The following is a 10,447-nucleotide window of genomic DNA, read 5'->3' on the forward strand; positions in this document are numbered from 1 at the left end:
ACATATCCTGTACCACTCTTGCATACTTCTTTGCCACTCCCGACTTCCTCATTCAATATCACAGCTCCTCTTGAGGCACCCTGTCATTTGCTTTCTCTAAGTCGACAAAAACACAGTGCAACTCCTTCTGGCTTTCTCTGAACTTCTCCATCAACATCCTCAGAGCAAACATTGCATCTGTGATGCTCTTTCCTGGCATGAGACCATACTGCTGCTCGCTAATCATCACCTCACTTCTTTACCGAGCTTCTAATACTCTTTCTCATAACTTCATGCTGTGGCTGTTCAGTTTTATCCCTCTGTAGTTAAAACAGCTCTGCACATCCCTCTTATTTTTAAAAATCAGCACCAGTACACTTCTTCTCCACTCCTCAGGCATCCTCTCACTTTCCAAGATTCCATTAAACAATCTGGTTAAAAACTCCACTGCCATCTCTCCTAAACACCTCCGTGCTTCCACAGGCATGTCATCTGGACCAACGGCCTTTCCATTCTTCATTCTGTTCATGCCTGTTCTTATTTCCTCTTTGCTAATCCGTTGCACTTCCTGATTCACTATCACCACATCATCCAACCTTCTGTCTCTCATTCTCTCCATTCATCAGCCACTCAAAGTACTCTTTCCATCTACTGAACACACTCCTTGCGTATGAGTAAATTTCCATCTTTATCCTTTATCACCCTAACCTGCTGCACATTTTTCCCAGCTCATTCCCTCTGTCTAGCCAATCGGTACAGGTCCTTTTCTCCCTCCTTAGTGTCCAACCTCTCATACAACTCATCACATTCCTTTTCTTTAGCCTTTGCCACCTCTCTCTTCACCTTGTGCCTTATCTCCTTGTACTCTTGTCTACTTTCTGCATCTCTCTGACTATCCCACTTCTTCTTTGCCATCCTCTTCCTCTGTATACTCTCCTGTACTTCCCCATTCCACCACAAGGTTTCCTTTTCCTCCTTCCTCTGCCCAGATGTCACGCCAAGCACCCTTCTTGTTCTCACCCTTACTACTTCTGCTGTAGTTGCCCAGCTATCTGGTAACTCCCTTCTCTGCCACCCAGTGTCTGTCTTACCTCCTCCCTGAACTCCACCTTAGCCTTCCTTTTTCAACTTACACCACTTGATCCTTGGCTCTGTCCTCACTCTCCTCCTCTTCTTGATCTCTATCATCTTACAGACCACCATCCTTTGCTGTTTAAGTACACTTTACCCTGCCTCCACTTTTTAGTCTCCAATCTCCTTCAGACTGACCCTACTGCATAGGATATAATCCATCTATCTGCATCTTGCTCCACTCTTGTATGTCACCCTGTGTTCCATTCTCTACCTAACACATGTATTCACCACAGCCATGTCCATCGTTTTCTCAACATCCACTACCATCTGACTGTTATCATTCCTCTCCTTAACACAATCCCTACCTATCACCTCCTCATCCGCACTGTTCCCTCCACAAACATGCTCATTGAAAATCTGCTCCAATCACCTGCCTCTCTCCCTTGGGACACTCTCCACCACTTCATCCAACTCACTCCAGAAATTTTCTTTCTCATCCATTGCGCACCCAACTTGTGGGGCATATGCACTAACAACATTCATCATCACGCCATCACTTTCAAGCTTCATAATCCTCACTCTGTCTGACACCTTCACCTTTCACCTAAAAAAACACTTTTGACATACTGTTCCTTCAGGGTAACCCCTACCCCATTTCTCCTCCCATTCACACCATGGTATAACAATTTGAACTCGCCTCCGACACACCTGGCCTTACCTGCCCTGTATCTGGTCTCTTGCACGCACAAATCACCCCTTCCTTATCTCCATCATATCTGCTAACTCTCTCCCTTTACCAGTCATACTGCCAGTATTCAAAGTTCCTAGCCTCACTTCCACTCTTCTAACCTTCCTCCTCTTTTCCTGCATTCGGAAAAATCTTCCACTTCTTCTTGTTCTCCTTCAGCCAATGTTAGGCCAGTTTTCCCTAGTGTTAGCTAACAGTACTGGTTGCAACCAGTGTTAACCCGGGCCTCAACCGAACTGGTATGGAAATGTGTATTGTTGTCCGCATTTTGATCTGGCAAAATTTTACAATGGATGCCTTTCCTAACATAACCCTCTCCATTTATGTGGGCTTGTCGGGCCCTATGGAGTGTTTTATTTTTTCACAAATTCCGTTTTATTTTCTTAATAATTTTCAGTTTTCACCGTTCATATTTTTGGGTTTTTACATTTTTTTTTCTACTGTAAGAAAGTAGTAACAGCTACAACAAAACAAACAATAATGAAACCACACTCTACATTCCTTTTAATGAATTGGCACACTAGCACAACTGAACCTTATTTTGCAGTTCCATTCATCAGGTAGGAGCCCAGACCCTCCATGATGCTGTATGCTGAGACTGCAGTAGGACAGTGAGTGTCCTCCTGAATTGTAAGAGCTGTTACTACTTTGATGCATCCTTCTGAGATGAATGTGAACTTCACTTTTAGAAAAAAGAAAGAGTGACCCGCTGTTAAGGGCTTGTTGCATCTGATGAGATGCCTGCTGCTCTTCTGCCCAGGTTTGTAGGTGCCGAGTTTATAGAGTCAAATGTGCAGCTTGCGTGCCTTGTCACCGTGAGGCGTAACATTTATTAAATCCCGAAAACATCGTTGTTAATTTGTAAAAGGGAAACTGTTAATAACCAGTGCCATTCACTAGTAACATTTTTCTATGGGAAAGACTGTTAATACCGGTTAAATACCTGTGAAATTGAATCGGTTAAATGGTTCACAGTAAATAAATCACGTACAATTTGAACTGCCTACATAAAAGAAGATAGATAGATAGATACTTTATTAATCCCAAGGGGAAATTCACATACTCCAGCAGCAGCATACTGATAAAAAAAACAATATTAAAGATTGATAATAATGCAGGTAAAAAACAGACATTGTAAAAAACAGAATTACCATATCGCCAAATGTTTGCTCACCTGTCACTATGTGGAGAATGCCGTGGTCTCGGCTATCCATGGTTTCATCGACTACAACATGTATTCTCTTGCCACAGATCTTTCGAAGAACGGTGTCCACTTGTTATTCAAAGACACAGGGCAATTGACTTTGACAAATACTGCTGTCATTTTCTGGCAGCGCGCCTCCTTATTTACAATGCTTAATAAAGAAAGGACGCATTTTTTCACGTGGTATGTCTGACTCGCATGGACACAAACTGCCGTCTTGCATCTGACGATTTTGTCGTTCCCACTGCTGTTACCTGAAGGGGAACACTTTTTGATTTTAATTTCTCCTTGTTCTTGAGATGGGTTTTAGATTTGACATGGTCATTGCGAGTATCTTTTCATGTCCAGTGCATAGCATGCTGGCAAAACTTGCAGAAAAGTTGTCCAGATTCTTTAAAGTCGACGGAATATTGTTGTGCCCTCAATTTTGCACTTAAGCTTGTGTTTTATTATTTTTTTTTCGACGTAGTTAGGGTACCTGATACTGCTCGCTTCGAGATTTCTGTCTTGTGCAGTTAGCTAATTCACATGCCTTTTTAACGAGAAAACATTCAGGAAACACACGCACAAACAGATTAGAGGCATGGCCAAATTTCTGCGAAGAATTGCATTCGCTTCAAAAACAACAAACTTGAAAATAGTATCTGCATGATAGAACTACAGATTATTCATTCGTTTAATTTATTGGGAAGTTTCGTAACAGTCACCCCTTCAGTCTCTAAATTCCACACATTTACGATTTTAAATCTAAAATTAGTTTTTAAGTGTTAATTATGTGACTCCATCTGTGTTTTCCGCATCGCGGAAATCATAGGGTCCTAGGGTTGGGACCGCAACAAAGAATCACATTGATTTTTGCATCCCCCATGGTCGTGTTTCATGTTTGTACAGTGGACCCTTGACTTACGAACTCAATTCGTTCGCGAAGGCCGGTTGTAACTCAAGTTGGTTGTAAGTCAAGACTGGTTTTCCCATAAGAAATAATGGAAATCCCCTTAATGTGTTCCGAACCACCCACCGCAACACTTAACTTTAAAAAAAGAAAAAAAAACAAAAAAAAAGGGTTGTATAAGGTGCATAATTTACCAAAAACACCAATAATTTTTCTAATGTACTGACCAAAAAGTTATAAAAATTGCCTAGCCTACCAGAACAATTTCATACTGTATTCACCATTTAAGTTGACATCTTTGGGCTGCAGGAAGGGAGGAGGAGGAGAATGAAATGGAAGGTGGTTATTGTTTGGAAGGAGCCTCCTTATACAAATCTTTTCTTTGTAAAATTGTCGAGATGGTGGATTTCGACATGCAGTACATATTAGCGAGATTGGTCACATGATCGCCACTCATATTTCCACACAATTTCCTTCTTCGTTTCATTTTGATTGTGATTTCTTTCTTTACCTTTGTTACCTTCTCTTCCTTCCTTAGCAATTATCAAAATTATATAAATCGCTGCACTGACCAAAATTACGTCCACAAACACATGTATCTGGGCTCTGACTGACGCTTACAAACGCTCTTGGCTGTTTGTTTACACGTTGTTTACACGTGACCACAATCGGGTCGTAACACAAGACATTGGTCGTAATTCAAAACAAAAATTTTGGTCGTAAACTAAGTTGTTCGCATGTCAGGGTCGACTGTATATTGCCCAAGGAGGAAAACTACATTAATGGCTGTTTACTTGAAGTTTGTATTTTTTGTTTTGGATGTGAATGTAGCTTCTTAATTTAAGTAGAACATTAGAAGAATGAGTCCATTCAACCCAACAAAGCTTGCCAGTCCAATCCACTTAACTCTTCAAAAATACAGATACATATCGACTTACAACATATGGAATTTGACTAATTTACAACTGCTACCACATCTCAAGACAAGGAGTGTGTGAGTTTTTGCCACACCAGTTGTCTTCTTCCTACTATTTCTAGTCAGCATTGCCATTGCTCATTCATCTCAACCTCAGTTTACCTGCAGTGGTCTCAGCAGTTTTGTCTACATTCAGTTCATTATCGACACCAATAATAAATTGTAACTCTTAACCATCAACACTAAGCTGTAAAAACATTAACACCATTGTCCAAAACAATCCAGTTTAGCAGATGCAGTTGATGATGGATGTGTGAATGAAAACCTCTGTGAACAGCCTTCTGAAATCAATGTAAAGTTTTGTCCTACCAGGATCCTGATGCGCTGTGGGGTTTGAGTTGATTGCAAGTGCTCCCTCAGATGAAGACATATCCAATCAGTCCAAGGGCAGCACATACATCCAGGCAGAAAACTGTAGTGGGCATGAGGCATATTCACAAACAGATGATTGCAATCCCCACAGCATCTTTTAAAGTTATTTTTTTTTAAAGGTCTCACCTATCTTTCCAGCAGCCCCTGCCCCCTGAAGTTATCCAGTAGCATTACTGCATAATGCTGGGGCTGCTGGGACTTGTAGGAATTTTAAGTAGCGCTGCTACAACTTAAAGGGCTTTTTCGCCGCACCTTTTCCTTTTTCTCCTAACTTCTCCTGACAGACATGTCCTCCCCTTACAGAACAGAAGCCCTTCACCCTTCACCCAGTCCCATTACTTACACACTTTCTGCTTCCCAACAGCACATCACAAGCTGCCTGCACTTCACAACTTATTATCAAAACATAACAGAATTTAAAAAGAAAATTACAATACAGGAAAATGTTACCATTAATACATTAACATTACTGTCCGTGGTTTCCCTTTTCAACACAAAACCTTTTCAGTTTTGCCTGCATCACACTTTATATCATTCACTGAACTGCTATATCCTAACTAAAGGGTCACGGGGGTCTGCCGGAGCCAACACAGGGCGCAAGGCAGGAAACAAACCCCAGGCAGGGCGCCAGCCCACCGCAGGGCACACACACTAGGGACAATTTAGGATTGCCAATGCACCTAACCTGCATGTCTTTGGACTGTGGGTGGAAACCCACGTAGACACGGGAAGGACATGCAAACTCCACACAGGGCGAACCCGGGTCTCCTAACTGCGAGGCAGCAGCACTACCCACTGCACCACCGTGCCGCCCTATTTAATTAACCATATTTACTTAATCCTGTGTATACTGAGAGGTAAGTTTAATTTGCAACTGAATTTTGCAGGAGCACTGGATCAGTCAGTCATTCTCTAATCCATTTATTGTTGAACAAGATCACGGGAACCTGCTGGAGCCTATCCCAGTTAGCTAAGGGTGAAAGGCCTGGAACAAACCCTGGGCAGGGTGCCGGTCCAACATGGAGTGAACACACCCACACACAGGCCAATCTGGAATCGCCAAATCATCTAACTAGCAAGTTTTGGACTGTGGGAGGAAACCCACACACACACTGGGTGAATATGCTAACTCCACGTAGGGAGCCTCCTTGCCTCCGGGCCTACTTACTGTGAGGCAGCAGCACAACTACTGCACTATTGTGCCACTCCGTAGCACTGGGTGTAACATAAAAAGCAAATTTGCTTGACGGTGCACCAGTTCTTGTCAGGGATTAGTCACACAGCCAAGCAGTAAAGAGTGTGCTGCTTTCAATCCAGCAACAGAATCCTATTATAAGTATCTGTTATTTTCAATTCACTTATTTGCTAAATATTTTTTTTGAAACTGTGATTTGTGGGCGCAGCGGTTACTGTTTAGCCAGGGTTTCAGATTGGGGACGGAAAAAGGGGGCAGATGTTATTCACTACGTAAAGCACTAAACATATTTTCTTAACTGAAAAATATTGTTGACACATTTCCAGTATTTATTGTTAAAACGGGTAATACTACTCTGTTAAACACTCCTAAAGCAGCGATCAATACACCAATATTTTGGTATTTGGTACACTGTATTAATCGCCGAGGGAAAATTATTTTCTTTTCATGTGACTTTTGAGGGGGTCGGGGCACAGGGTGAGCCATTGTACAGCCAGCGCCCCTGGAGCCATTTTCAGGTCAAGTGACCAACAGAGTAGGATCCCTCCTGGCAATACGGGGATTCGAACTGGCAACCTTCCAGGTAACATCACAGATCCTTAGCTTCAATGCCATCGCTCCACACCCCAAGGAGAAAACATGCAAAGCCCATACAGTTGGAGCTGCTGCTTTATGTGCCGAACTTAAACATGATTAAAATTAAATGTATACTTTGGACTTTCGTTGAGTTCCTGTTGCCTGATTTCAAGACAGTTGACGTCATTCTCAATTGCTGTACCTTGCGCTCACTTGCATGATAACACTGGTATTTTTTTCAGTGATCTGTGTCTCTTCTGGCTAATCCAGTAGAGGCTGCAACTTCCTGTACAAATGCTTCAAAATGGGTTTTTTGTACCCAACACTGGAACAAATGTTTGGCTAAAAATGGTTGAAAACTGCTGTGTGCAGGAGTTTTTCTAAACCCCTTGCTGCTAAAGGTGTGAATAGTGTCGTTGAAAATAATGGCAAATCACTTTTCAAGCAGTTAGGAGTTGTTCTGGTGCAGCGCTGAAATGCTAGGAAAACGCTTAGGTGTGAATGGGCCATAAATGGAGGAATGTCAGGGTACATTCTGATTATTGAAAAAGCATTTCACATTTGGACATGGCACTGTGTTTTACAAATGAAATGCTCTTCATTACGCCATTTTTCCTCAATTGAATAAACTATGGGCAATGTGTAATTTTCAATAATATTTTGAGACTATGATGGTTAAATGATTACACAGTTCTGTAATATAGCTATCAAAATGAGGCCCACTGGGTCCATCACATGTGATCTATGCTTTTTACAATTTCAACTTAACTATGGTAATTGTGTTCATTTAATATGTTACTGTTTCAGTGATTATATGTTCAGATTGAATGTATGTTGTTAATCTTATTTTTTTAATACTATGTGATTGCAGTATTTTTTAACTTCTTCTGTAAAGTTTATCTGGAACAAATATAGCTTAAATTTAAAAAAAAAAAAAGTGCCCATGCGTAGTTGTAATACAGAAGGCTGAATTATCATTTGAGTGTTTTCTCACGTGTATTTACTTGTGCTACAAAAAATGTGTTCATAATTTCAAAAATCATTTTGTGTTGTTGCTTAATATCAATCGTAGGGCATTGGATTCACAACATTTTTTTTTCTCCCTTTTCAACTTTATACAGGAGATAAACCTTTCTGCTGTTCTGAATGTGGCAGACGATTTTCGCATTTAAGGAAGCTTCGACGTCACATGAGAATTCACACTGGAAAGACTCCGTACCGCTGTTCTGAATGTGGCAAACAATTCTGCAGCGGGAAAAGTCTCAACAAACACACTAGACTACACACCGGAGAGAAGCTGCATTGCTGTTCTGAATGTGGCAAAAGATTCTTAGATAGCGCTGATCTTCAAAAACATGCAAGAACTCACACTGGAGAGAAGCCGTATTGCTGTTCTGAGTGTGGGAAACACTTTTCCTGGAAGAGCAGCCTTCAGATCCATACAAGAATTCACACCGGAGAGAGGCCATATTCCTGTTCGGAATGTGGCAAACGATATCGGGACAGGGGTTCTCTCAGGCACCACGCGAAAAGTCACACCCAAAGGGAGATGTATTGCTGTTCTGAGTGTGGCAAACAGTTTTCTAAAAGAAACACTCTTCAGAGCCACAGACGAATTCACACTGCAGAGAAGTCTCATTGCTGTTCTGATTGTGGCAAAGAGTTTTCACAAAAGAGCAATCTTCAAAACCACAAAAGAATTCACACCGGAGAGAAGCCCTATTGCTGTTCTGAATGTGGCCAGCGGTTTTCTCAAAGAAACACTCTGAAGAGCCATGAAAGAATTCACACAGGAGAGAAGCCGTATTGCTGTTCTGAGTGTGGCAAACAGTTTTCACAAAAGAACAATCTTAGGAGGCACAAAAGAATTCATACGGGAGAAAAGCCATATTGCTGTTCAGAATGTGGGAAGCAGTTTTCACTGAAGTTTAATCTGCGGAGCCACGAAAAGATTCACACAAAAGAGAAGTCATGCTGACTTATTTGGTTCTGCTTTTTAATGTGTTTACTGTTTAAGTTCCCTTTTCATGTCTTAATTTGTTTGAATTTCAAGTTTTTTCTATGTGTTTATTGTACAGCGTCCTCCACAATTATTGGCACCCCTGGTTAAGATGTGTTCTTCAGCTTCTAATAAATTATTTTTTCCCCCCAAACATTTAGGCTCACAACACAAAAAAGAGAAAAATCCAACCTTTAATTGAAGTACATTTATTCATTGGCGGGGGGGATCATTACATGAAATCATGTGTGCCACGATTATTGGCACCCCTGCTGTTAATATTTGGTACAACCCCCTTTTCCCAACAAGACTGCACTTAATCTTCTCCTCTAACATTTCACAAGGTTGTAGACTACAGAGACGGGGATTTTTGACCATTCCTCTTTGCACAATCTTTCTAGATCTTCCAGAGTCCTGGGTCCTCTCCTCTTCAGCTCACCCCACAGGTTTTCAACGGGGTTGAGGTCAGGGGATTGAGATGGCCATGGGAGGTGCTTGAGTGAGTGTCTACTGAGCCATTTCTGTGTCAATTTTGCCATATGTTTAGGATCATAATCCTGCTGGAAGACCCAGTGACAACCCATCTTCAGCTTTCTGGCAGAGGCCACCAGATTTTGATTTACAATATCCTGGTATTTCAAGGAGTTCATGATGCTATGCACCCTAACAAGGTTCCTAGGGCCTTTGGAAGAGTAACAGCCCCACAGCATCACAGATCCTCCCACCGTACTTTACGGTGGGCATGAGGTGCTTTTCCGCATACTCATTCTTGAATTCACGCCAGACCCACTTAGAATGTTTATTGCCAAAAAGCTCCATTTTAGTCTCATCTGACCAAAGCAGATGGTCCCAGTTGAAGCCCCGGTACCACTTAACAAACTCCAGACATTTACGTTTGTGATTGTAGGTGAGAAAAGGCTTTTCTCTTGCATGTCTCCTAAACAGCTTGTTGGCATGGAGACTTTGTGACCCCCAAGATACCACTCTTTGGTGCAGTTCTCTAACAGTAAGCTTTGGAGAATGTATTACTTCTTACCATCCTCCTCACTGTGTGTGGTGGTCCTCGTCCAGCCTTGTTTGTCACTGTTCCTATTGTTTTATACTTCTTTATTATTCCTCTGACTGTAGATACAGGCAGGTTTAGGCGAGTAGCCATTATCTGACTTACAAGGGTCGACACACATCTGCCTGAAATGAACGGCATGTTCTCTTGTCTTTCCCATGTTGAAGAGTGGCTAAGAACAATAGGACTCTGTGTCACGTCATATTTATACCCCAGGGACACAGCAAGTCATTAATTACTAATTTAATGTTCCAATTTACTCTGATCAACTTTAAAAACGAATTACAAAAATGCTTCAGTTATATTTATTTTATAGGAATTGTTAGGGGTGCCATTAATTGTGGCACACATGATTTCATGTAAAAATTT

The 10,447-nt window shown here is 41.5% G+C and overlaps 1 protein-coding gene across 1 annotated transcript in view; it reads left to right on the plus strand.

The window, feature by feature from the left end:
• Nucleotides 1-9,200, plus strand: part of LOC114669018 (gastrula zinc finger protein XlCGF52.1-like) — a 39,659-nt gene extending 30,459 nt beyond the window's left edge. Inside the window, exon 3 of the mRNA XM_028825113.2 lies at nt 8,138-9,200. Within this exon, the coding sequence (XP_028680946.1) occupies nt 8,138-8,994 (857 nt within the window). The 3' untranslated portion in view covers nt 8,995-9,200. The remainder of the gene's footprint in view (nt 1-8,137) is intronic.
• The last annotated feature ends 1,247 nt before the right edge of the window (nt 9,201-10,447 follow it).

The sequence above is a fragment of the Erpetoichthys calabaricus genome, chromosome 1, assembly GCF_900747795.2.
Source record: "Erpetoichthys calabaricus chromosome 1, fErpCal1.3, whole genome shotgun sequence".
NCBI classification, from domain to species: Eukaryota; Metazoa; Chordata; class Cladistia; order Polypteriformes; family Polypteridae; genus Erpetoichthys; species Erpetoichthys calabaricus.